Genomic DNA, 27,204 nt, shown 5'->3' with positions numbered 1-27,204 from the left:
CCTGGTAGCCCCTTTCGCGCCCGAAGGTGACGTCACTTCCGGGGCGGAGGAGGCTGAGTGGTGCAGTGAGGGACAAACAAAAGGAGGCGCCGGAGGGGCGCAGCCGCTGGCGGCGGGACAGAGCAGCAGGGGCTCGGGGCTGCCGGCTGGGCGGCCGCGCGCGGCGGGCCCAGGTGAGTGGGTGGGGTGGGGAAGGGGGTGCGAGCTGTCACCTCTCGAAATCCACTCCTGTACGTCCCCGGCCAGCTGCCCGGCCCCGGGCACCCTGGGTAGCTTGGACTCTGCCCGCCAGGGCCGGCTCCCTGGGGACCTCCCGCGGCAGCTCAGTTCGGCCTACCTCCGGGTTCCCCATCCCCCGGGTCACCGGGGCCCCCCCGCCTCTCCCTGGTGCCGCGGCGCGCGAGCCCCCTCCCAGGCACCCCAGTGCCTCCCTGCGCTCTACATAACCGGGAGTTTCCGCCTCGGCTCCCCAGGTCCCCTTGTCATCTCCTGGGTTCCCCCAGATCCTCACCCCTCCACACACACACGCCCCCCTTACTAGAGGTTCCACCTCTGGGCTTTCTCCTTGGCAGCTTTTTTTTCTGTTTTCAAAGGTTCCCCTTGCTCTCTTCTACTGGGTTCCTGGCCCCCTCCTCTTCCCTTACACCCCTCCCTCCTCTTGACTGGGCTGGAACTGTGCCCTGACTTGGGGGCAGATCCCTGGCTAGGCTCGTGGGGCCTGTCTGGGCTGGGGTTGCTGGGAAGCCCAGTCCAGGGTCTGAGGCTCCGGACCCTGCCGGTGTCCTGTGCATCCAGATGGGCCTGAGAGCCAGGTCTGATGAGGTCTGGGCTGGAGACCCAGCAAAGTTGGCTCCCCAGCTGAAGCAGCATAGCCGCTGGTTCTTGAGGTTCATGATGATTCTGCTCCTTTTGTTGACTACTTCTTTCCCCTGGTCTGGACTGGACTGAACCAAGATTGGGCTGCTTCTTAGCTGATGCACATGCTGCCTTTTTTGGAAAGGAGGAGAGATGGTTGGGGGGTGGCTGGCAACCTCGTCCTGGTGGGGACTTGGCTGGAAGGGTGGGGCCGCCCCTTGGTGACCATGCTCCCCGGAGGGCTCTTCTCCTGCCCTACCCCCGGAAGCCTTTTGAGGATGAGGTGTGAGGATGAGGAGGGAGAGAGCTTGGGGCGGGAAAGGGAATTTGGGCCTAAATTGTGGAGGAAGGATTTGGGGGAGCTGAAAGGCTCCCAGGGGCCTCTCCCACCTTTTCCATTAGGAGTACCTTTTACCCCTGACGAACTGTATCCTGCCCTTTGCGCAGAGTGGCAGACAGACAGACTGGAGGCAGGAGGAGGAGGAGGTCTGAGGTTGGTGATCCCTCCTGTGGAGGGGATGGGGGAGTGAGAGCTTTGTTCAGAGGGACTGGGCAGTGCCCACGGCTCAGTCACACTGGCATTGCCTTCGTGAAGGTCAAGTTTTCCTCTGGCTCAGGAGGGGAGGCAAGGACAGATGACAGTGCTGGAGGACTGGCTTTTGGAGAGGTGCTGGGGCATGAATGACTGGCCCCTGCCTCCCTGTCTTCCCAGTTTTAGAGATTCTTTGGGGTTAGCTCTAATGCCCGTCTGCCTTCCGGGGGCTGTGAGGCACAGAGCAGGAGCCCAAGAAATATTTGTGACTTCCCCCTGGAACTCAACCAAATACTCCATCCCTTGGGCACACCCACTAGGAAGCTGTTTCCTCTGCAAACTTCGAATAGCCTTTCTGGACAGTGGAGGCTCCTGAGGATGTCCCAGTAGGTCAGAACTCAGGGAGCTGGCTTGGCCTGGACCTCGCCCACAGGAGTTGGAGCGAAGGGATCGGCCTGCTTCCTGACTCTCCTGAGAGTGGAGGTGATTCTGGGTTTTCACAGGCTTTCACGGGGAGTCAGGTGGGTTGGATTTGGGGCCCTGGAGCCCAGCACACCATCTCTCCATCCCTTGACTCATTCATTCATTCATTCATTCAACCATCCTTTGGTAAGTGCCTGGTCTGGGCCAGGAATGGCTACAGTCTGGGAGGAGAGGCAGACAGAAATACGTTGATACAGTGGCCAGCATAATACTAGAAATATTACAGAGGCAGCCCAGAGGAAAGAGACATTAGCTGTGGGTGAACGTGTAAAGGGTGGTCAGCGTGTGTTTCCTGGAAGAGGAAGGGTTAGAAGAGTCAGTGCCAGTGAGTCCAGAGGCCTGAGTTCTGGGCCTGTCTCTGTCATGGGCGAGTGACTGGCTTTCCCAGCCTCAGTGGGTATCCCTCTCTTTGCCAAGGAGGGTAGGGGTAGGGGTAGGGGCTGGCTCCCATGGCTTCTGTGCCTTTATAGACCCAGGTGCTTCACTGTCTAGCTGCCCTCATTCTGTGTGGGATTGCGGGACTGTCTCCCTGTGAGGCTGGAGACCATCTCCTGCTTCTTTCCTCCTAGCACAGTGCCTAGCATTGAGTAGGTGTGATAAATGTTCAGTGGTGTAAACAGCTGAAAGGCTTCAGGATCCCTTTGTCTGTGTAACCACGCCTCCCCGCCCCCCTTCCTGCTAACTCCTCCTTATCCTTTGGCCTTCCTTGATGGCTGGGCCACACTCGCAGCGCCTGGCTGGTTTAAATACTCCCCCTACCCTGCTGTAGCCTGACCACACTTCTCTCCCCACCCTCCTAACTTGTCTTGTTCACTCCTGTGAACAGTTCTGAGCAGAGTGCCTGGCATGTAGTAGATGCTCACTAAACGCTTCTTGACTATAGATGATGGTTGGGTTTTGTGTTTGAGTCGAACTCATGTGTCTGGGTTGAGGGTGTGTCTCTGCCTGGATCCAGCTCACCCTGCTGTAGCTCACCTCTCGCCACTTCCCGCCTCTGGTCCTAGATCCAGCCAGGAACACTCAGCAGGCTCTAGATGTCGTGTTCTCTCCCCTCCAGGCAAACGTGCTGGTCCTTCTCCCTGGAATGCTCTCTCTCCAACTGCCACTCTTCCCCAGCAGTCAGCTCAGGCAACACCCTCTCTGGGGAGCCTTCCCTGACCCTACTAGTCTAAGTCTAGTGCTTCTTCCATGTTCCCGTAGGGCCGGGGCTCCCCCAAGCAGAGCTCCGGGCCCTCAACAGCCAGTTGTAATTGTTGCCTTGGCATATCCCCCGCAGACTGTCTGATTCTCTGTCATCACCCCAGAGCCCAGCCCAGGCCCTGCACCGAGCAGGGGCTCCGAAACTGTCAGCAGCACAGCAGGTAACGCTGATAGTCACACACGTCCCTACTGACTGTAGCTCTTGCTTCCTTGTAGGGAGGCAGCTTCCATGGAGCAAAAGGAATGCCAGGACCCTGCCCAGACAGATGTGGGCCAGCCTCAGCACCGACAGCCAACTCGCAGATAGCAGAGCCGTCCGCAGGGTAAGGACTGGGCCCCCACCCTCCAGGCCAGCCACGCCTGAGCAGGTGCCTGGAGGGCAAAGGGTGGTGTCTCTGTCCCTGCAGCCCTTTGCTCTTCTCTATGGAAGGCCTGGGCTTTTAGGGCAGAGATGCCGGAAAACAGAATTCTTCCTCCTTCTCCTGACTCAGTGGCCAGCTGAGTAGAACGTGGTTTCCATACTCAGGCTGGCGTGAACTTGTATGGCGAGCCCCTGGTTTTTGTCACTCTGGGTGGTTGTTCATGCTGTCTCGTGACCCTATTTCCTGAGGTGTGTTCTGTGGAGCACCAGTTTCTTTGGTCACAGTGGTCAGGTGACTCTGGGAAAAATACCTTGTCGTAGTCTGTGCTGCAGGACTTCTCAGAGCCTTGAAGGATGGCTCAGAGCTCACTGAGAGCATGGCGAGTCTCTGAGAGGGGGCTAGCGAGTCGTGTTTCCCCACACTTATTTGATCACGTGGACGTCTTTGGGGACAGGGGTTCCTCGGCCTGTGCTTTGGAAAACAGTTTCCAAAGGCAGGAGCGTGCACTGGTTAGGACCCAGACTTTGTAGTCAGACCTGGGTTTGAGTCCCAGCTGTCACGTGCTCGACAAGTGATTGTGGGCCAGTCACTGTACCTCTCTGAGCCTCAGTTTCCTCATCTATGGAAAGAGGATAATATTAGCACCTTGCCTCCCTTTAGGGTATTTTGAAGATTAAATATGTTGATATAGGGAAGGTAGCACAGGGTGTCCTAGAACGTGTTCCCTAATCATAGCAGGTGTATGTATAAGCTGCTTAATAATTTGTAAAACAAACCTTATCAGTGACCTCTTTGGTCATTTGCGGAACCTCAGGGAGTGGCCTTGATCCCCCGTTTACAGACATGGAAACTGGGGCTCAGAGGGAGGAAGCAACTTGCCCAAACTCATCGGGAAGAAGGCAGGGTTGTGGGACCTGAGCCAGGTCCTGGAATCCTGGGCTGGGGTCCTTTGTTCTGTGTCCGAGGGCTCCCTGCCTCCACCTCTCCCATCTAGGCTTTTTTTTTTTGGCGGCTGCGTTGGGTCTTGCTGTGTGTGGGCTTTCTCTAGTTGCGGCGAGTGGGGGCTACTCTTCATTGCAGTGCGTGGGCTTCTCATTGTGGTGGCTTCTCTTGTTGCGGAGCACGGGCTCTAGGCGCACGGACTTCAGTAGTTGTGGTGCGTGGGGCTCAGTAGTTGTGGCTCGCAGGCTCTAGAGCACAGGCTCCGTAGTTGTGGCGCGTGGGCTTAGTTGCTCCTAGGCATGTGGGATCTTCCCGGACCAGGGATCAAACCCATGTCCCCTGCATTGGCAGGTGGATTCTTAACCACTGCACCACCAGGGAAGTCCCTATAATGTCTTGATTTTAATGTCATGTAGAGAGTGAGAGTCTCCCTTGATCTCTATCTCCAGAGATTTGAGTGAGGAGGGGTAGGTTCTCCCACATGTACTTTTACCATTTGCTTAATTTCCTAAAACCAAGTCCTGTTAGATCTGCTGGTTTGCAGCTTGCTCTTGTTTCGTTTAATGGTCTGCCCTGGACCTCTTTCCCAGGCGAGGGTAGAGCTGTGGGTGAGTCCTGTCAGCTGGTCCCGACATGCTTCCGTTCCTCCCGCCCCCACTGCCCCCCTGGCTCCCCATTCTGGGGTTTGTGAGCTGTTTGTCGGGGCATTTTCAGCAGCAGAGGGGGGTGGGAAGTGCCTGATGTGTAATTTTGTTGACTATCCTGTTTACTGGGACAAGGTCAGCAAACCCCAGCCCTGCCCTGTAGGAGTTTCCTGTTGGTTTTGAGGAACTCTTACCTCCCCCAGCAAGAGGGGAAGCCTGAGCCGAGGTCTCTGGCCAGTGATGAGCAGGAAGCAGCAGGTCCTACTTATCTGAGATCAGAATTCCTCCTCTGTGCCAGGGAGGAATGGCATGGGCCAGCCTGAGAGGTTTTGGCCTCCAGGTTTTGGCCCTCCTCTGTCTGCCTGAGGCAGGGGCTGCTGTGTTGCGTTGGCCTGAGCCTGGCCCTGAGTCCGTTCACCTGGCTGTCCTGGTGGACGGCCCGATCTTGGTCCCCCTGGACGCTCCTCTCAGGTTTTAGCCTTGAGGGTGGACAGGCGAGGTGACGGGGTTGGGGGCAGCGGGGGTGTTGCCCTGGGACCTGGGTCTAGAGATGCTCTGCTGGGGTGTAGACACCTCAGGCCGGGTTTCGGCAGGAGGAACCCCCGGCCTGGCAGCCTGGCTCGGCAGGGACCACCCTGGGAGTGAGGTCTGTGCAGAGGTGCGTCCCTCGGCTCACGATGTTCAGCTCTCCGTCCGGACCCTCTCCCTGTCCCCTGTTTCTTTCTCCCAGTCTTTGCTGGAGTCTTTTTCCTTCTGGCACAGGCCGCTTCCTGTGGGAGCCCGGGAGCTGGCCTCTCGGTGGACGATGCCCTGCTCGCCCTCCTTCCAGCGGCAGAGCCTTCACGTCCACGGTGGCCGTGGTCCGAGCCCAGGCGGCGCGCCGGTCACTGTGAAGTTTGCCATCTCACCCGCCATCGCCTCCTGGGTGAGGTTGTGTCACTTTTACAGGCGAGCAGACCAGGGCTCGAGGCACGAGGGCTCCGCCCAGAGTCGTACAGTTCAGGTGGCAGGGCCGGGATGTGAACCCGGGTCTCTTTGCCTTGGCAGCCTGTGCTCTTTCTACCCCACCTTCCGTTTGTCTCTTTCTCTAGGTTCTTGGGCTTCGGGGTGCTTCAGAGCCTCCCGAGAGCTTGTTCAAAATGCCGGTTCCCCTGGACCCATCACCGCAGGCCTGCAGAGTCCGAGTTGGGGGGTGGGGCCAGGAACCTGCACTTTGAAGACAATCCGCAGGCCGTCGTGAGGCTGGGGGTCTTCCGACTGTGCCGGCCAACACTGACCAGCGCGACTCTGTCGGAGCCGGTCCCCACCAGCTGCCGCCAGAAGGCTCGCCCTTGGTGTGGGAGCGGGGCTGGGCTCCCTCAGGCCTTGGATTTCAGTGTGTATGTGCGAGCGGATGAGGTTTCTAGAACAGCTTTTACACCCAGCCACAAACATCTCCCTGTGCGCTTTCCCGACGCGTTTCTACTGCATCTCACATCTCGTAAAAAGTTCTTTGTTTAACCGTCTCTTGAGGACTTAAAACCTCAAAATTAAATAGACACTGCGATACAGCCTCGTGCTGGGAGCCGTGTTCCACTGGAGTAAAAGTGGCTGTAAAATTCCATGGCTCTCACATGGCACCTGGGCACCCTCAGAGGCGCCACTGCCAACCTCATGCCCCCAGCAGAGTTGACCTGTTGGCAAACGTGCTGACTGGGTGGGGCGGCATAGGAATCCTTCTGTCACATCTCCCGGCTGGTGCCCTGGGTCAGGATCCCTGGGGGCAGCCCCCCACCAGCCCAGAGAGCCAGGCAACAGACGGCTTACCCTCGGCCAGGCCCCCTTGGTCCCAATCCCCTTGGATCTCAGCAGATGAGTCTGCGGCCTCCCTTGGGTGCTCCTGCCCCCTTTTCGTACACTGTCTAGGAAAGCGGCGCTGGTGTTCAAAGCAGATCAAGGCCTGTCTTCAAGGCCCTTCTGCCCACCATGGGCCCAGACCCAGCACCTAGCTTCCGGGCTCAAACCCAGAGCTGGGCTCCCCCTCAAAGTTTCCTGAGTATGGCCTGCTAGAGTTCCCTGCAGAGACCTTGATTCCATGTACCCCTCTGGAAATGGGGGTCTTGTCCCAGGAAGCATTTCCAGGGTTCTCTGGGTGCCCAAGTAGGTCCAGGAGACCTGCTGGCCTTTGAGACAGGTGGACACAATGGAAAGGCAGACCTGGGTGATCTTCCCCACCATCTTCTTCTAGCTGTGTGGCCTTGGGCAGGTCAGTTAACCTCTCTGGGCCTCAGATTTCACACCCCTAAAGGGACTGATAAAACCTCCCATGATGGTAACAGCAGCTGACGTTACAGAGTCTTACTGCGTGGCAGGCCCTGAGCCAAAAGCTTTCCGTGGGCCGCCTCGTTCAGTCCTCTCCACTGCCCTACCAGGAGTAGACTCAGCGGCCACTTCATGGATGAGGAAACCAGAGCCCTGGGAGGGAAGTGACTTTCCCAAGGTCACATGCTGGTGAAGTGGGGAGCTGCCGTACCTGTGTTCCTGGAAATTGGGGGCCGAGGCCCAGGAAGTGCCAGGCGCAATGCTGGCCCGCAGTCCACGTCAGTGACCCGGAGCTCGTGTCAGTAACACGCCAGCCTGGTGGGGTGAGGGGATGGCCTGAGCCTCAGGCCTGGCCTGCTGCCTGTGAGTGCTTGGCTCGGGGAACCATTGCGGGAAGCCCCAGGTGGGTGTCCTTCACCTGTCACCCTTCCCCCCCACCCCCGCCAGGCCACCTGTACCCTTGCAAGTTTGCATGAGGAGCATGAGGACCAACCTGTTTGGGAGGCCCAGCCCACATGGAGAGGAGTTTGGAACGGAAACTTGTTCCCTCCCCCCTCCCACCCTGGGCGTCTCTCCTCTTCTTTCCCCGGAAAGTGAGGGTGTGCCCTTCTACGCAGGGTGCATGGAGCCAGGTGGTGCCCCCAGCCCGCACTCTCCCCGGCTGGGTGTGGGGACCTCCAGGGCAGTGCCTGTGCTGGGGCGGGTGCGGGCCGTGTGCACCAGAGCGGGCCCTCTCCTCCCCTCCTGCTCTGGGGGCAGAAGAGGCCCCAGGGTGCTGACCAAGGAGCAGATTCACAGGCCCAGAGCACTCCCAGGACAAGCCCCGTGACCCAGTGTCTTCCTCCAGCCTCTTGGGTGTGGCCCTTCCCCCTTCCCTGGGGGAGCCTCGGAGGGACAGCCTCCCCAAGGTACCAGGAGGGGCGAGAGGTGGGGTGAGGGGCGCAAGCCTCCTACCTCCCCTCCCTCCCGCCTGGGAAGTTTTCCCAGCCTCTCTATTTGGGCTATAACAAAAGGCTCTCTGTGCCCTGTTTACCCACAGCCTAGCCTGCCTGCCACGGCTCAGGTGTGAAAGCCAAATCTCTGCAGGCCAGCATAGGGGTGGAGCATGCTTGGGTGGTCGCCCAAGGGGGCAGCGTGTCATTTCTTTGACTTCTTTCCCCATCTGTGAGAAGCTGCAGGAGGAAATCAACAACGTGGACCAGGCTGGACACCTGAGGAGTGGTTCTGCAAACCGCTCACCAGCTCTCTGTCTCTGTCCTGTCCTGGGGTCCTGAGCCTGGGCTCCAGAAGTTCAAGGCCATTGAGTATGGTCTCTGAGTCCTGGGAGGTCCTGGGGGCCTTGGGGAAGCTTGGAGGTATTTGTGCTTGTGGCTTAGCGCTCTCCTGGGTGTCTTCCCCCACTAAATTCTGGGTGGGTTTCTGCAATGGCATGTGGGTTAGGATAAGTGTAGTGCACCTTCCTCTGTGCCAGGCCTTGGGTTGTCCCATAATATGTGCATTATGTTATTTTTAATTCTCACAATAAGCCTCTGAGGTACTGTAATATTCCCATTTTACAGGTGAAGAAACTGTGGCTTAGAGAAGAAAAGTCATTCGTCCCGGGGTCTGAGCTCACTCACCCTGAGGTTTTGCTTCCCTGCGCCCTGTCGAAGCGTGTGTGTTACCTGGGTAGGGCAGGCAGGGGCAAGCTAACCTTTTTCTTACATGATAGATGGCAGGTACTTCTCGTAAACTCTTTTACAATATTTAGAAACGACTCAGTGAGGGAGGTCTTTTGTTTTTTTTCCCAAGTCTTTTTTTCTTCTCACAAAAGTAGCAAATTTAAGTACCACATACTGGAATCATGAAGTATTTGTTGTTTTGTGACATTTTATACTGTTTTATCATGCATGATACATCATATATTTTATATGCTGGTCAACATCTTTTATTTTATTATTACTTAATATCCCTTGGACATCTTTTGGGTCACTGTATACAGATCTGTGAGGTAGGTAGCACTGTTCTTATTTTAAAGTTACAAAAACAGAGGCTTGGGCTAAATAATTTGCCTGGAGTCATGGAATTATTTCATGCTTGAGCTGGATTTGAACCCGTGTCTCCCCAGTTCTGAAGCTATTGCTCTTCACACTCCCCGAGGTCTGCCTGCCGCCACGGGGAGGAGAGGGGCTCTCTGGGTTGCCCTAGTTCTGCTGCAGGAACCTGGTCCTGCTTCTCTGCACCTTCGTGTGCTGCACAGTGGGAAGGATCTAGCTGCATCCTATGCACTTCTGCATCTCCCTGGGGCAGGGCAGGACCGGGCAGGGGTGATGCTGAATTCTGCAGTGTCCTCAAAGGCCGCAGGTGCCTCTGCGCCAGCCAGGAGCAGGCCAGTTGGAAGGAGGACCTGAATCTGCTGCCCTGGCGATCATCTAGTAGAGGCTGCCACCAGCTGAGCCCAGCAGGTGTGAGGACCAGAGAGAGGAGCAGCCAGGAGTAGAAACAGATGCTTGTTCCGGTAAATTTTGTATGAAATAGTTTAAGCACACATGAAAGTTATAAAACTAGAGCAGATATCTTTGTACCCAGGACTCAGCTTTGTTCGACTTTCATGTTTGGCAATAATTGCTTCAGACACACACACACACACACACATACACACACACACACCCCTTCTCTCTCTCCCTGTCTCAAATCATTTCAGGCACAATTTAAGCCTCTTCTCCAATCCCATTTTCTTCCCTCTCTAGGTGAAATTAGCATCTTGGTTTTGGGGTTCTCCATGCATGTGTTTATTTATTTATGGCTGCGTTGGGTCTTCGTTGTTGCTACACGCGGGCTTTCTCTAGTTGCGGTGAGCGGGGGCTACTCTTCATTGTGGTGCAGGGGCTCCTCATTGCGGTTGGCTTCTCTGGTTGCGGAGCACGGGCTCTAGGCGTGAGGGCTTCAGTAGCTGTGGCACATGGGCTCAGTAGTTGTGGCTCACAGGCTCTGGAACGCAGGCTCAGTAGTTGTGGCACATGGGCTTAGTTGCTCCGTGACATGTGGGATCTTCCCGGACTGGAGCTCGAACCCGTGTCCCCTGCATTGGCAGGCGGATTCTTAACCACTGAGCCACCAGGGAAGCCCCCATGCATGTGTTTATACCTTCACTACACTTGGATATGTACATTACAGAAAACCTTATATAAGGTATGTATTATTCTATAGCTTGTTTTTGGGTTCAGCCTTGTTTTGGGGTCTGTCCATGTTGGTACGTGTAGCTAAAGTTCACTAACTTTACTGCTTTAGCATTTCACCGGATGCTTAGAGCAATTTATATTTTCTCCTGTTGACGGACATCTAGGTTGTTGATTTTTTGCGATTAGGAACAGCTCCGGAGCGATCATTCTTGCCTGTGGCTTCATGCGTATGTGTAAAGTGACTCTAAGATCTTTCCCTGGGAGCAAAATTGTTCCATTGGAGGATGCATACATACATTCTATCTCCTCATTTAAGAATTCAACATTTTTGCCAATCGCAAGGAAGAGAAATGGCATGTGACTGTCTTAATTTGCATTCCCCGATTAGTAATAAGATTAAGAATTGTTTTATCCATGAATTTCCTTTTGTATTTTTCTCCCATAAATTGTCTAGCCATATGTTTTGCCATTTTTTGCCTGTTGGATTGTCTTTTTCATATATTTGTAGCAGTTCTATATTTGTTCTGGATATTAATCCTTTGGTAGTTATACCTATTGCAAATATCTCCTCCAGGTCTGTGGTTTCTTTTCATTTGTTTATTATTATGTCCTTTGATGTGCTTGCATTTTAACTTTAATGTGATCAATAGATCAATCTCTTCCTGTAAGGATTTGTATTCTTTGTGATAAGAAATCCTTCCATGTCTTAAAGACATCGAGATGGTCTCTTAGATTTTTCTTTAAACACTTTCAAGTTTTACTTTAGGTCTTTAACTCATTGGAATTTATTTTCCTGTAAGGAGGTAGATGGGGCTATGCTTTTTTCATGTGAGTAACTAAGCCAGCTCCTTTCATGGACACCCATTTTTTCCCCCGAACCTGCATAGCCGACCCTGTCATGTCTAAGTTTCCAGAAATTTCGCGGTCTGTTTCTAGACTCGCTCTTCCAGTCCTCCGGTCCATCCATCCATCCCTATATCAGCACCACACTGGCTGAATTCCTAGAGCTTTATAGTAACTCTCCTCCCACGTTATTCTTCCGAATTGTTTTAGCTATTCTTGATCCTTTGGCATCTTGATTTTTTTTTTTTTTTTTTTTTTTTCCGTACGCGGGCCTCTCACTGTTGTGGCCTCTCCGGTTGCGGAGCACAGGCTCCGGACGCGCAAGCTCAGCGGCCATGGCTCACGGGCCCAGCCGCTCCGCGGCATGTGGGATCATCCCGGACCGGGGCACAAACCCGTGTCCCCTGCATCAGCAGGCAGACTCTCAACCACTGCGCCACCAGGGAAGCCCTGGAATCTTGATTTTTTAAAATATTTTTTCTTAATTACCTGAGTAACATATGCTTATAATAGAAAATAGAGGTAAGTTTGGGGTGAAAAAAGATTATAAACAGCTAATCTCACCGCCAATATTTTTCAAATATACGTCTAAGTTATTGCAGGAGGCTTATTACTCTATCACAGTTTTGTTACCTACTTTTTGCATTTAACATATTTTGTCATGTCATCAAGTGTTTTGCTCTAACATGTTTTCATTATTTCATAGTATTCCATCATCTGATCATTTAATAGGTATTTAACCAATCACCCAGTAACAGGCATCTAGATTGTTTCCAGTTTTCCTGGGGTATAAATAACACGGTGATGAATGTTCCTGTGACTAAACCTTTGTCCCAGAGTCTTTCCCTGACAATTGCCAACCTCCCTCCTACTTCCTCTCCCTCCTGGCTCAGCCCAGTTCAGCAAACCTTTACTCTACCTTCGGTATTCTGGGCTCTGCACAGAGACTGGGATGAATCTGGAGTGGTCCCCATCCTGTAGGGCTCCCAGTCTACCGCCATCCCCACCCCTTGGTGGTCTCTTGCCCATGAGCTTTACCTGGTACAGCCAGGGTGAACCCCACCTCACTGGTAGGTGTCAAGCCCTGACCTCCAGGAGGGCAAGTCTGTAGCTTTAAACAATGCATCTGTTCTGGAAGAAGGAGGATTAGCTGGACTGGAGCTCAGAGGACAGCAGGGCATGGGGACTTTTTGTCTTTCTCAGCCACCTTGATTTCAACCCTTTAATCTTTGCCCTCTATTCAGGATCCTCTGCAAATTCTCCATCTCTTGGGGCAGAGATCTGATCGGACCCGACTCCCCATCACCCTCCCGAGATTGCCCTCTGAGAGCCACAAAAGAACACCTGAACTCTCCACCTGAGAGCTTATTTTTTTCTTTCTTTTCTTCTAGACTCTATTTATTTTAAATTCTGTACTACTTTTCAATCACAAAGGTAAGGCATGCTGGTAAAAATTCCAGTTTCCTTTCATCCTGCCTCCTATTCCCACTCTAAGAGGGAGCCGTTCCCCAGGTTGGTCAGGGTTTATCAGCATGGGATTGTATTTATTTATTCTGGATCTCGCTTTTTTCCAAAATGACATTACATACAGAGCTCCTTTATTCTGCTGAAAAGGCCCTGTTGTATTCTAGAGGCTTCTTTAAGGGACCAGGATCTGCTTTCTGCGCACCTCCTTTGTGCCTGGCCCCACCTAACTCTGCCCCTTTGCCAGCTGTCAGGGCAGGTGTCTTGGGTGCTTTTCCTCCTTCCGTTTCCTTCCTTCGTGCTCAAGTTCTGCGCTCTTTTCATCTACCCTATCTATCGACTGCCTGTTGAAGTCAGGATTGCTGTCGGGGGCCAGGTCTGCATCTGTCTTAGCCTCATTCCACAGATGGGGGAACTAAGGCTTGGAGAGGTGAAGTCATCTGCCCAGCATCACTCCATTGCTGAGTGGCAGAGCCCAGGCTGGCCCGGCTGGCCCTCTCCCTCCAAGCTCCCATCACTGTTCTTCCTTGCTCTCCACCTGCCTGAGATCCCCCCACAGGCTGTCGGGGAAACCTCACTCCTGTGACTTCCTGATAGTCCTGAGAGCTTGGCAGGGCATCTGTTACCATGTGCATTTTATGGATGGGTAACCAAGTCTTGGCTGCTGGAGGCGCCTCTCCCTCCCTGTTGGCTGTAGGCAGGGACTGCCAGGACCAGGGAGTGTCTGTGGTGGTGCCAGTAGGAAGGGAGGTGTCAGGGTGGGCAGAGGCCTGGATCACTGTGCCCCCTGGTACCTTGACCACCTTATACAAAATGTGGGCACATCCATGACAGATTCTCTGTTCCCTTCCTGATGGGGAAACTGAGGCCCCAGGAGAGAAGCTGTTGCACACCTCTGCTAGGGGCAGTCCTGGCTGTGGAGGACCGGAGGTCTCAGTGCAGGGAAGGGATGAATGCACTGCCTACAGGAAACTTCCTGAAAAGGGAACTTTCCGTAACTAGGAAAACAGGCCCCTTTTCCCTTATGGTGCTTTCCTGACCACCCCCAGGTGTGCCCTGGGGCAGCTGTCAGCTGGGACCTGCTCCATCTGAATGGCTTCCTGGAAGGGCTACTTGTCAGCGCTCCACCCCAGCACTGGGTTTGAAGGTGGCCTCTAATCCCTGACAGGCAGTGTGAAGTTGGGCACGTGACTTCTCTCCCCAAGCCTCAGTTTCCATATCTATAAAATGGGCATGAGGAATATTATTCAGCCTAGAAAAGGAAGGAACCTCTGGCACCTGCTAAGACATAGATGAACCTTGAGGCCATTATATTAAGTGAGAGAAGCCAGTCACAAAAAGACAGATATTGTATAATTCTACTTATATGAGATACCTAGAGTAGTCAAATTCATAGCGATAGAAAGGAAAATGGTGGTTGCCAGGGGCTGGGGAGGTGGGAATGGGGAGTCGTGTTCAGTGGGGACAGAGTTTCAGTTCTGCAAGGTGAAAAGAATTCAGGAGATGGATGGTTGGTGATGGTTGCGCAACAAAGTGAGCGTGCTTAATGCCACTGAACTGTTAAGGTTAAAACACTAAAAATAGTTAAAATTGTAAATTTTATATTTTGTGTATTTTACCACAATAAAACTGTTGTGAGAAAAAAAAGAAAGGGTGCCAAAACACTGTGCACCTCTTGGGCTCCTGAGGATTCTGGGCTGGGCCGGGCCGTCATTCTCAGAAGGGAGCTGTTCCCCGCAGGGCCCTCAGGGGCGGGCAGGAACCCGGAGGGGGCCCAAAGCTGCCTCAGCTTCCTCCCTTGCCCCGCCCATCTGAAGCTGTGGCCCCGCCCACCACCCAGGCCCCGCCCTTCCCCACCCCACTTCTTCCCCATCCTTCCTCAGGCGCTCTCTTGATAGCTTTATTGAGCACCTGCTGTGTGTGGTAGACCCTTGTCCTCCAGCAGCATTTGGAGGAAGGGTTGAAGGTTGATGACTCCAGCGCAGACTGCCGGCTGCCCTACTCTGTCCTAAGTGCTTTAGAAGCGTGGAGTCCCCTGGGCTCTTCCGGGCAGCCCTGCGAGGAATCTGCCCCTGGCATTTGTGAAGAACCTGAGGCTGAGAGCCAGGGAGGACCCTGCCCGAGGCCAAGGCAGCAGCAGAGCCCTGGCCTGCACACAGGTCACATGCTTTCGGCTGCTGGCTCCGCCCTGTCACCTCCACTCCAGAGGGGCTGCCCCGACCACCTGGCCGTCTCCTCTTGGGGGCCCGTCGTGGGGAAGGCGCGGTCCCTGGCACCCTGGGGACTAAAGCCTGGGCTTTGGCACCTGCACCTTCTTTCCAGATTTCCCCGAAAACGCCATCAGAGAGGGGCAGTGACTTGTCCAGAGTCCCACAGTGAGTTGGTGGCGGAGGTGAGGCAGAAACACGGTGCAGCTAACGGGTGACCCCTCCCAGACAGGTCCCCCACACGAGGCCGGGCCTGCCCTTCTAAGCTGTGTGACCTGGGCCCCTGGCTCTGCCCCTCTGAACCTCTGAGGCCTCCTCGGCACAGTGGAATGGGCGCAGGCCTGGGCTGAGGAGGCACCAGCTGCCTCGGGGACCAGCACAGGACCGTCCCCTGCACGAAGCCCTTCTCAGCAGGGAGGTGGCATCCATCTCTCCTGCCGTAGCCATGGCGGCCCCCTGCCCTGACTCGAGTCTAGTTATTTGGACCCTCCTCTGTCTCTCCCACCCCTCCCCACAGGCTCACACTGGCCCGAGAGCCCCCTGAGGCAGGGGCCTTTTATTGGTCACATTTATTACCCATAGAGGAACGGGCCAGGGGCTGAATGGAGAGCTTGGAGCGTGCTTCGAGACAGGTGTTTGGGGGCCGGGGGGCGGGAGAAGCCAGACACGCTCAGTGGATGGGACTGTCTCCTACCTCTTGGAGCCTCAAGGTCCCTCACCTGTGACGGAGCTGTGGCCAGTTCCCACCTCAGACCCAGAAGGAGCTAGGAAGGTGACATAAGCAAAGCCCCAGGACAGCAAGGGCCGGGAGACAGCTTCTCACCGGAGAGGCTGAGTGTTCTCCAGTACGTGACACACCCACACCCCCGAAACAGTGATGTTGCAACCACATCCTGCCTGGTCATCAGCTGCCCCCACCCCCAGCGTCTGGCATCCTGTCCTGGCAGTCTCATCCTGGACTCTCCAGGGGCAGGCTGTTGCACATTCTTGTGCCCTCTGTCCTGGCCCCTCCTACCTTCTGGTCCCCAGTCTTTGGGCGCCTGCCTGGATGTGGACTTGGGGAGCCAGGAAGGGAGGGAGGAGTGTCGGGGTGTCTTTCAGCTGGGGGCTGGCTGCGTGATTCAGCAGGCCCTTCCTGGATGGCTGCTTGCCCAGGAGTGTGGGTGGTGTGAGGGGCCAGCTGGTCATTAGAGGGCCGGGGCCTTCCTGTGGGACAGGCTCTCACCCTGGCCTGTGAGTCCCAGCCTCACCAGGAGGGCTGACCCCTGGGCTGGAGCTGCCGGCTCAGGGCAGGTGGTGGTGGTGTCTGCTGGCCTTGCGGTGACCTGAGCTCTGGGAACCCCGGGGGTGCAGGAAGCTGAACTCCTGGGCTCCATCTCTTGGCTCTGCCCTGCGTGGGGCCTTGGGCAGGTGGACAGCGAGCCTGTGCAGTGGTGAGAATCCGAGTGGGGAGGTGGAGGGATAGGCCTGAGTTGGATCTCGGTTCTGGCCCTGAGTAGTAGAGTGACGTTGGGCGGGTGACTCTCCCCATGAGCCTCAGTCGTCCCATCTGTGAAATGGGGCCAAAGATAGACCCTGCATCTGGATGTCAAAGGGACCCCACGAGGAGGATTCCATGGTAAGGACCAGCCCGGTGCCTAGCACACGTTCTCTGTTGAGCACCGCTATTCCCTCAAGGGGTCTAGGTTTGCTTTCCTCCTGTCCTCACCCATCCCGGCATGCCCGAGGGAGATGAGATGGGAAGCATCTGGTGTTTGCAGGGAGGCCCTGTTTTATGAAGTGTTTGTTACTATTGTCACTATTAATATTATAAATAATCAAAATAATGTGGCCCCGTCCCATAACCTGGGCACCCTTGTGCCTCTCCCAACAGAAACAGACCCATTTGTCAAAACACAGGTATTTAGGGACTTCCCCAGCAGCCCAGTGTTTAGGAATCTGGGCTTCCACTGCAGGGGGCACGGGTTTGATTCCTGGTCAGGGAACTAAGATCCCACATACTGCGCGGCACAGCCAAAAAAAAAAAGAGTGAGTTCATACTAAGCCCCCTCTTCTGCATTTGGCTTTTCTCACACTTTGAATAAATCTCTTCGCTTTTCTCACGCTTTGAATAAGTCTCTTGGGACCACTGGCGCAGCTTCGTGGCAGCTGGTTCTGAGTGAACTGGAAGTTTTCAACTAGCCCCTCTGGTTGGTCTGATCATTAACGGGATGGGGTCTAGACAGGAATTCAGGAATGCTCCTGCTGAAACGTGGGGGTCCCTGTGAGGCTGCTTTCGCAGTCTGTCAGCGTGACCTGGATCTCAGTGCTCAGCCTTCCTGTCTATGGAATGGGGAGGCTGCTTGCCTTCCCTCTGGTGGTTTCCCAGCCACCTGGTGAACCATATGGTTTCTGGGCAGAGGCTGATCCGTGGGCCGGCCCATGAGTGTTGCCCAGCTAGTGTGACTCACAGCTAGACTTGAGGTAGAATTTTGCACAGTGGGTCCACTGTCTCCTGCCTCTGACCCCCGGGTTTCAGAAAGCCAGGCCACCCTGCAGTAACCCCCTCCCGTGGGTCCCTTTCAGGTTGAACCATGATTCCGGTGACAGAGCTCCGCTACTTTGCGGACACGCAGCCAGCGTACCGGATCCTGAAGCCCTGGTGGGACGTGTTCACCGACTACATCTCCATCGTCATGCTGATGATCGCGGTTTTTGGCGGCACGCTTCAGGTCACCCAGGACAAGATGATCTGCCTGCCGTGTAAGTGGGTCACCAAGGACTCCTGCAACGACTCGTTCCGGGGCTGGGCGGCCCCCGGCCCAGAGCCCCGCTACCCCAACTCCACCATCTTGCCGACCCCCGACGCTGGCCCCACGGGCATCAAGTACGACCTGGACCGGCACCAGTACAACTATGTGGACGCCGTGTGCTACGAGAACCGCCTGCACTGGTTCGCCAAGTACTTCCCCTACCTGGTGCTTCTGCACACACTCATCTTCCTGGCCTGCAGCAACTTCTGGTTCAAGTTCCCTCGCACCAGCTCGAAGCTGGAGCACTTTGTGTCCATCCTGCTCAAGTGCTTCGACTCGCCGTGGACCACGCGAGCCCTGTCGGAGACGGTGGTGGAGGAGAGCGACCCCAAGCCGGCCTTCAGCAAGATGAACGGCTCCACGGACAAGAAGTCGTCGACGGTCAGTGAGGACGTGGAGGCCACTGTGCCGATGCTGCAGCGGACCAAGTCCCGGATCGAGCAGGGCATCGTGGACCGCTCGGAGACGGGCGTGCTGGACAAGAAGGAGGGGGAGCAGGCCAAGGCGCTGTTCGAGAAGGTGAAGAAGTTCCGGACGCACGTGGAGGAGGGGGACATCGTGTACCGCCTGTACATGCGGCAGACCATCATCAAGGTGATCAAGTTCATCCTCATCATCTGCTACACTGTCTACTACGTGCACAACATCAAGTTCGACGTGGACTGCACCGTGGACATCGAGAGCCTGACGGGCTACCGCACATACCGCTGCGCCCACCCGCTGGCCACGCTCTTCAAGATCCTGGCGTCCTTCTACATCAGCCTGGTCATCTTCTACGGCCTCATCTGCATGTACACGCTCTGGTGGATGCTCCGGCGCTCCCTCAAGAAGTACTCGTTCGAGTCCATCCGCGAGGAGAGCAGCTACAGCGACATCCCCGACGTCAAGAACGACTTCGCCTTCATGCTGCACCTCATCGACCAGTACGACCCACTCTACTCCAAGCGCTTTGCCGTCTTCCTGTCGGAGGTGAGTGAGAACAAGCTGCGGCAGCTGAACCTCAACAACGAGTGGACGCTGGACAAACTGCGGCAGCGGCTCACCAAGAACGCGCAGGACAAGCTGGAGCTGCACCTGTTCATGCTCAGCGGCATCCCCGACACCGTGTTCGACCTGGTGGAGCTGGAGGTGCTGAAGCTGGAGCTGATCCCCGACGTGACCATCCCGCCCAGCATCGCGCAGCTCACGGGCCTCAAGGAGCTGTGGCTGTACCACACGGCCGCCAAGATCGAGGCACCCGCCCTGGCCTTCCTGCGCGAGAACCTGCGGGCGCTGCACATCAAGTTCACGGACATCAAGGAGATCCCGCTGTGGATCTACAGCCTGAAGACGCTGGAGGAGCTGCACCTGACAGGCAACCTGAGCGCCGAGAACAACCGCTACATCGTCATCGACGGGCTGCGCGAGCTCAAGCGGCTCAAGGTGCTGCGGCTCAAGAGCAACCTGAGCAAGCTGCCGCAGGTGGTCACGGACGTGGGCGTGCACCTGCAGAAGCTGTCCATCAACAACGAGGGCACCAAGCTCATCGTCCTCAACAGCCTCAAGAAGATGGCCAACCTGACGGAGCTGGAGCTGATCCGCTGCGACCTGGAGCGGATCCCCCACTCCATCTTCAGCCTCCACAACCTGCAGGAGATCGACCTCAAGGACAACAACCTCAAGACCATCGAGGAGATCATCAGCTTCCAGCACCTGCACCGCCTCACCTGCCTTAAGCTGTGGTACAACCACATCGCCTACATCCCCATCCAGATCGGCAACCTCACCAACCTCGAGCGCCTCTACCTGAACCGCAACAAGATCGAGAAGATCCCCACCCAGCTATTCTACTGCCGCAAGCTGCGCTACCTGGACCTCAGCCACAACAACCTGACCTTCCTCCCCGCCGATATCGGCCTCCTGCAGAACCTCCAGAACCTGGCCGTCACGGCCAACCGGGTGAGTGGCCCGTGGTGGGGGTGCTCCTGAGTGTGGAGTCTCCAGCTGTGCTTCTCAGGACGCCCCTGGGAGGAGCTGGTTGAAAATACAGATTCCCAGGCCCCCGGACCAGACCTGCTGAATCAGAATCTGTGGGGTTGGGAGGCCGTCTCTGCCGCAGAACGTGGCAGGGTTCACCTGCCAGGAGGGATGGTGTGGTCAGGCGGGGCCTGTCCCCGAGGTGGCCTTGGGCGGGTTCCTCGAAGGCAGTGATGTGCACGGGCAGGAGGTCCACGGCCTGCCCTGCTCTCTCAGAGCTCGGTCGTGGGAGTTGGGGCTTAGCCTGGAGCTTGCAGTGTCTCTCTCAGCTTGTCCTGGACCAGATTTGGAGCCCAGGATGGGCCCACCAGGGACAGAAACTTCGTGGGTGACTGGTGCAACTCCCAGCGCCACTCACTCACACCCTTTCCCCTCTGTGTTTTGAGGGTGGCAGAGGGCAGAGTTGGGCTTAGCTGGGGCTGGTTTGTTACCACTTGCCTTTCTGGAGAGGGCATTGTGCGAACCGTTGTGGGCTCGTGGTACTGGAGGCCATGCCCGGGAGACGATCGAGACCTCTGGCGGCTCCTGTGCACCAGCCCCTTGCCCGTCTGGACAAGCCCCCCACCCGAGGGCCCCTCCGCGCAAGCAGGCAGGTGGGGGTTGAGGGCAGGTGGTTCTGTGGCCTTGTGGCCTGGCCTCTGCCGTGGAAACAAAGCCGCAGCTGTTGGGGGGACCTCCCCCTGCCCTGCCCACCCCTTCTGGGGCCCTGCAGGGAGGTTGATATCGGAAAGAACGTCTTCCCGGTTTGTTCCTACTCCGAGTGGAAACCCTCTTGCAGTGAGGAGGGTGGTATCAGGGTGGACACTCTCGCAGTGAGGCTGTGGGGGATGGAAGCCCGTGGCCGGGGGCTGGGGCGCTGAGGGAGATCCAATCCAGCCAGCACCTCTGCGCCTCTGTTGCCGGCAGCAGCATGAAGCCGCCCCGTGGGTTTATGGAGCTCCTGCTCTGTGTCCACCCTGCGCTGGGCACACCCTGTTCCTGGCATCCTGTGAGTCCTCCGGCAGGAGCTCTCTTCAGCAGCCTGGAGGCAGGCAGCCCCTGAAATGTCCCGTTCTAGGAAAGGACGTGCCTTCTCCAGCATCACGCAGATTGGAGGGTCCAGGCACCCCAGACCTCTGACCACCAGAACCCCTCCCGTCTTCCCTAAGCCTCTCCCTGTAAACCACAGAGATTTTGACAAATCCTTTCTCCCTCCCTCAAATTATACCTGTGTGCATGTGCGAGAACGTACAGGGGTGAAGGTCAGATCCCAGGCTGCTTCACTCTGGAGAATCCACCTCCAGGGCCTGGGACAGGCCCACTGATCAGGAAAATTGGCCTCCCGGGGAGATGCCCCATTTGGGGAGCATAGGACAAACACACACCTCCTTTAGCATGTTGAGGGGGACCAAGTGGCTCCCCCAGAGCACAGTGCGGGGCCAGATTGCCCCTGGATTCGGGGCTGACTTGGGCCCCTCGTGGGGCCCACTCTGTCCTGGGAGCTGTGTGGGCACCAGGTCTTGATGGGCCTTCCCAGCCAGTGGAGGGTGGAGGGTGCGATTCCCGACCTGTCCCCACCCCAGGCGTAGCTGCCAGGTCATGCCTGTTGGCTGAGGTCACCGCTCAGGAAGAGCTGGGGGCAGGCACGCTGTCCTGAGGAAGGAGACCCTCTGACACCCAGTGCAGCACAGTGCTCAATCATGTCCCGTCCCCGCCCGCTGGAATGCCAGAGGCCTTTGTAGGGAAAAAAGTTCACTCTGGCCAGTCCTAGTCAGGCTCCTCCTTTTAGGCAGGAGCCCCCCTCCCTTCCTCCCTCTGGGCCTGGCGGTTCCTTGTGAGCCACCCCGGGCTATGGGCTATGTGTGAGTGGACAGGCAGGGGCGAGTGTGGCCCGGCTCAGGCCCTCGGCCTCTGTTTTCTTAGGTTTAAACTCATGTTAATGAATACCTCGATAAGTGGGCGTCCACTTGTTTGGTTATTCATTGGCTCATTGATTTGGTGAATGTTTTTTGAGCGCTCCTAGTATGGAGCAGGGAGCTGGGAACCTAGGAACAAAGAAGCCCCCGGCCGCCCATCCTGAGCTCACCTCTCTCAGGGAAAGACAGGCAACCAGCACTTAGCACAGTGGACGAGACTAGGCTGGGGCACAGAGGAGTGGCCTCAACCCGGACTTACCCCAGGGCAGGCGGGCCTCCTGGAGGAGGGGACATCTCACCTGGCCCTGCAGGACAAGGAGGAATTAGCGAGGTGAAGAGGAAAGGGAGAGTCTAGGACGCTCTATCCACAGAGAGCTGAGAGCCCAGGGGGAGGAGCAGTGAGCTGAGCCCCTGGAATTTGGACTTTCCCCTGAGGCCAGGGCTTGAGGAGCATCCTGTTCTTCCCACTTGGTTTCAGATAATCTGTCTCACGTCCCTTCCCTCGACCCTCTGACAACAAGGACCTTGGCTCTTTCGTCCAGTGCCTGACGTGGAGCAAAATGTTCACCGAATTCCCACTGACTGAGCGACGAAGGAATATGCTGCCTTGGAATTTAGAGAGCTCGCTGCTGCTGCAACTCGAGGGTATTGGGGGTGGGGCGAGATGAGAGGTCAAGAGCTGATAGGAAGCCCGTGGGCAGCATCGGGCGGGGGCGAGGCCTGGACTGGCAAGGGCTGCCAGGGATGGCGAGACGGACGGAGGTGGGGGAGACTTCGGGGGTGGAATCCACAGGACCTGGGCGGGATTGGATGTGGGGAGAGAGAGGTCTGACGTGACTCGAGGTTTCTCACCTGGCTTGCCTGGGTAGCTGGAGGGTCACTGAAGCCAGGTGTGGGACAAGGCACAGGTTTTCAGAGAGGACAGCATAGGTCCCATATTGGGACATCCAAGGGACCAGGTTGAGTCATCCCCCCAGGCTCCTGGGTGAAGATGGGTCCTCGATGAGGTCACGGGGTGAAAGGATGGAGGGAAGGGGAGTCTGGCTCGAGCCTTTGGGGTGGACAGCGAAGAGCCCGACCAGGCAGGAGCAGGTGGGCACAGAGCCCACGGGGGAGTCAGGTGAAAGGAGAACAGATGCATGTCCGGTGGATTAGGAGTGACCGCTGGTGGCTCTGGCCAGGTAGTTTCCAGGGTGGGCAGCGGCAGAAGCCAGATCACGGCGGGCCAAGGAGAGAGACGGCGTCTTTCCAAAGGGTTTGTTGGGAAGCCTGGAGAGGCTCCTGGGAGGGTTGTCTCTTTTTCAAAGACCGGGTGGACTTGACGGGTAGCCAGTGCTGATGGGGGAGCCGTTGAGGTCCCTGAGGAGGTGGGAGAGGGCAGGATTGGGGTGACGGGAAACGACTTCACACCTTCAGCACACGAGCACACCTCACGAGGAAGGACAGGAGTGGCCCAGGTGGGGCACTGAGCCACCGAAGGCACCTTCTTTTCTCTCCACGCGCCTGGAAAGAGCTCGCTGCTGGGCTAGGGGGTGCTCTGGGGAGGGGACGTGTCGGGGGGAGAGCTCCCATGTGAGCACCAGCTCTGCTACCTGCTGGTCCAGCCTCTCCCGCTCCCTGACCACTGTCTGCGTCACCAGAGGAGGCCAGTGTCGGGCGCAGTGGGGTCTCTGGGAGGCTCTGGCCCCTTCATCCTGCCAGAGCCCACTTCCCATCTGCCCTCTCACCTTCATGTCCCTGCTGACCTGGAAGCCACCTCTGCCCCATACCTGACCACTGGGCCACGTTGTAGCCCCAGGTCAGGAGTCCCCTTTAAAACAGTCACAGTGTCCCTCATGGCCTGGCCTCTGCCTTCTCAGCGGGAAAATGGGGACGGTGACAGAGCAAGCTCCCCGTCACCCTCACATGGGCTCGGGCCCAAGTCCCTTGGCTCCTGCCCTGCTGGAAGTGTCCCCCCTGCCCACCATATCTGAAGGAGGTGGTTGTAGGAAAATAGGCTGAGTAAGAGCTCGTGTTTGTAGCTGATTGCTCACAGGAGGGCGGGGAGGAAGCTGGCTTTTATGGGGCTCTTCCCGTGTGTCAGGAGACACGGCAGGTCCCCACCCAGGCTGCACCATCAATGCTGTGGACAGTTAGAGCACGGACTGTTGAGCCAGGTTCGAATCTTGGCTCCACCGCTCTCCAGCTATGAACCTCTAGGCAGGCTGGCTCCTTCAGGGCCTCAGTTATCCCGTCTGTAAAATGGAAAGAGTGTTTACAAAGTACTTACAGGTAGTTCTGAGGGTTCCGTGAGTTAACGGCATCAGTGCTCAGAGCGAACCTGCCCTGTAGGAAGTGGCATGTGGGTGTTGCCCATTATTCAGATTTTGCAAAATCAGAGGGAGGGGGCTCTGAATGGCCAACACTGGGTTCCCCGCACCCACCATCAGCCTGTGGCTTGACAGGTAAGGAAACTGAGGCCCAGGAAGGGGAAGTGATTGGTGAGCTCTCCCCAATTCTCAGCAACAATTAAGGGTATGGAATTTCCTCAGCAGGCTGCTCTGCTTTCATAAATTGTTCTTAAACCAGGCAGGACCAACAGCCTGCCTCCTGGTGAGCCCTGGGCGGTGGAGGAGGGGGTGCAATTGGGAGTAGCTGGCTAATGTGATTTGCTTCTGGGGTGCCAGGCGCTGGGAGACAGCGGGGAGCACGGCACACCCAGCCCTGCCCTCTCAGAGCTCCCTGTCTGAGGGCGACAGGAGATCAAGCAGTTTCACCACGGAAGGGATCAGTGCTGTCCGGGGGACGGACGTGGGTGCCATAGGTTACGAGGAGGTCAGGGAGGCTTCCTGGAGGAAGTGACTGCAGAGCTGAGACCTAAAGAACAGGGGAAGGTTAGCCAGACTTGGGCCCAGATTGTGCTGGTCCCTGGGGTCTGGGGTAGCTGGAATGGGCATCAGAGAAGGTGCTGGTACCCGGGGCGGGGAAGCCCAGAGGCCCAGGTCCGAGGTGCGCCCGCCTCACTTCACACTCTGCTCCTTCCCTGTAGATCGAGGCGCTGCCCCCGGAGCTCTTCCAGTGCCGGAAGCTGCGGGCCCTGCACCTGGGCAATAACGTCCTGCAGTCACTGCCCTCACGGGTGGGCGAGCTGACCAGCCTGACCCAGATCGAGCTGCGGGGCAACCGGCTGGAGTGCCTGCCCGTGGAGCTGGGCGAGTGCCCTCTGCTCAAGCGCAGTGGCCTGGTGGTGGAGGAGGACCTGTTCAACACTCTGCCCCCTGAGGTGAAGGAGCGGCTCTGGAGGGCTGACAAGGAGCAGGCCTGAGCGCCCAGGGGCGCTGAGCACGGGCTGCCCAGAACAGCCAGCAGCGGGGCCTCTGGGGAGGCCTCAGGCCCAGGAGCCCAGGAGCCCCTGACTGACAGACCAGTCCAGCCTCTCGGTGGGGGTGGGGCAGGAGCTGGGCCACAGGACCGCCCCTGAGGGGCTGGCCCCTTTGTCCTCGAGACTCATGCCTCATGCCCCACGGGGCAGGCGCCTGAGGGGGAGATCAGAGACCTGTAGTCCATCTCTGAGCACAGTATTTGGACAATCAGGGCCTCCTCCCCGGGGGCCATCCCTGCCCCAGAGGCTGAGCCGACACCAGAGGTCCAGGGACACCGACTTAGTTCTTGGTATTTATTTTCTCCGCCTCCCACCCCCTCCCTCCAGATAACTTATACATTCCCAAGAAAGTTCAGTTCCGATGGGTGTCTGAGGAAGGGTGGGCTGCATTTCCCTTTTCCTTTTTTCGGTGGTTCAAAACCATTTAGGGCCCACCCAGCCTTGAGCCGAGCGGTCCAGGGTGAACCAGCTGTGGGACGGTCACCCCAGAGGTGCCAGGCTGGGCTCTGGTGGCACGGCCTGTGGGAAAGCAGGCCACCACGTGGAGAGACCAGGCCTGGGGTTTGCCGCAGCAGTTTAGATTTTTTTTTAAGTAAAAAAAAAAAAAAAAAAAAAAAAAAAAAATTTTAAGCTTTGAAAATTGATGGTTTGGGTACTAAAAAGAAAAAACTAAAAAAAAAAAAAAGGACACTAAAGGCCAGTGAGTTGGGGTCTCAGGGTGGGACAGCAGTTCCCCTTGAGGAGAGCAGCAAGACACTGAATTGTGTTTCCTTCCCCTGGGGTGCAGGCTGCAGGATGTCTTCCGAATCTGCTGTGACCTTGGTCCAGGAGTCTGTAGTTCCTCTCCCCGCCTGGGGCGGGGGATTGTTGTGTCTTGTTTTTGGTGTCTTGTTTTCTTTCTCCTCCATGTATCTTGGCAGGCTCTCATTTCTGTGACTATTGGCCGAAGGGAATGTTCCGGAGCTTCCAAGAAGGGAGGGGACTTGGGTTGGCTAATCCCCAGATGAACGGTGCTCCATCCCCCCACATCCCTTGTCGCGGTGTTAAGGAGCCCAGAGGAGCCCCCTCACCCGGACTCTGTTTTCCCACCTGACGCTCATGAGTTTGCCCAGTGCTACTACTGGCCTCAGCCGGTGACATCAGTCCTGTCACCACCTGGTCCTTCACAACGGACACTTGGAGGCGGGGCCGCGGGTGAGGAGGTTGCCGCCGGGGAGGGCGGGCTCCCCAGGTTCTGGTTCCAGTTTCTGTCCCAGGCGCCTGGCATGTGCAGCCCACTCAGCGCCTGGTGGCGGCAAGCCAGCTCACTTTAGATCAGTCACCGGGGTCCCCGCTTTAGAAGGGTCCCCACCTTAGATCGATCACTTGGACATTAAGGCACGTTTTAGCGTCTCGTCTTAATGATTATGTCCACTCGTCCATTTGTGTTTTCTGCGTCGTGTCATTGGATGTAATCCTCAGAAATAATGCACACTAGCCTCTGACAACCATGAAGCAATCTGTTACACGTGGGTCTGAACTTGTAGACTCGGTTCAAATATCAAATAAATCTATAACAGAAAGTAGCCTCTGGAGGTCTCCATGTCATGGGGGGACCCTTCCCTCCGCTCTCTGAGGCCCGCTCAGCCCCGTGGACTGGTTTGTGGAGTGACTATTTATCGGGCGCCTAGAAGATAATGAACTCTGCTTCTCTGCCTGCCCCGTGAAACCGGAAGCTCCTCGGAGGCAGCTACCGGACACGAGCTGGACGCAGCCCCTGTTCCATATCCGGTGTGGGCCCCACCAGGATCCCACAACCAGCACGTTCTCTGCTGGCTGAGGCCCGAGGTTTGGGCCCTCCTGAGCTTTGATGGGAGGGAGGGAAGGGTGCTGGAATGGGAGCCAGTAGTCTCGGGTCCTTTTCCCAGCTCAGTCATCCCCTTTGTCAAGCTGGGCAAGCCCCTTTCCTCCCGTGCCCTCCACATCCCCATCTGTGCAGTGGGCACTTCCACTCTGCTCTCATCCGTCCCTCGTAATTCCAACAGCCAGTCTCCAGGGCTCTGCAGGGGCAGGACTGACAGTCACCGTGGGCAGGCCTGACCCAGCTTCTAGCCCCTTTGGGCTGGAGGTGCTGAAGGTACTGGGGTCAAGGGCAGAGGCTGGGGGA

General features: G+C 56.7%; 1 protein-coding gene across 2 annotated transcripts; it reads left to right on the top strand.

Moving 5' to 3' along the window:
- Window positions 1-52: 52 nt before the first annotated feature.
- LRRC8A (leucine rich repeat containing 8 VRAC subunit A) lies at window positions 53-26,624 on the top strand. 2 transcript variants are annotated; one of them, XM_060100987.1, is made up of 4 exons: window positions 53-173; window positions 3,287-3,393; window positions 17,560-19,724; window positions 24,726-26,624. In XM_060100987.1, the coding sequence occupies exons 3-4, from the start codon at window positions 17,568-17,570 to the stop codon at window positions 24,999-25,001; spliced, it is 2,433 nt and encodes an 810-aa protein (XP_059956970.1). In that variant the 5' UTR covers window positions 53-173; window positions 3,287-3,393; window positions 17,560-17,567; the 3' UTR covers window positions 25,002-26,624. The 2 variants fall into 2 exon arrangements, with proteins under 2 accessions (XP_059956970.1, XP_059956971.1); XM_060100988.1 differs by lacking the exon at window positions 24,726-26,624 and adding an exon at window positions 22,176-22,352.
- Window positions 26,625-27,204: the final 580 nt, after the last annotated feature.

The sequence above is a fragment of the Mesoplodon densirostris genome, chromosome 6, assembly GCF_025265405.1.
Source record: "Mesoplodon densirostris isolate mMesDen1 chromosome 6, mMesDen1 primary haplotype, whole genome shotgun sequence".
Lineage (NCBI taxonomy): Eukaryota > Metazoa > Chordata > Mammalia > Artiodactyla > Ziphiidae > Mesoplodon > Mesoplodon densirostris.
The sequence above is the reverse complement of the archived record's forward strand: the minus strand, read 5'-3'. Positions and strand labels throughout refer to the sequence as shown.

Coding starts and splice junctions, on each gene's coding strand:
- LRRC8A (XM_060100987.1), top strand. CDS start 17,568: ATGATTCCGGTGACAGAGCTCCGCTACTTTGCGGACACGCAGCCAGCG. Junction 19,725..24,725: donor TGGCCGTCACGGCCAACCGG/GTGAGTGGCCCG, acceptor CCTTCCCTGTAG/ATCGAGGCGCTGCCCCCGGA.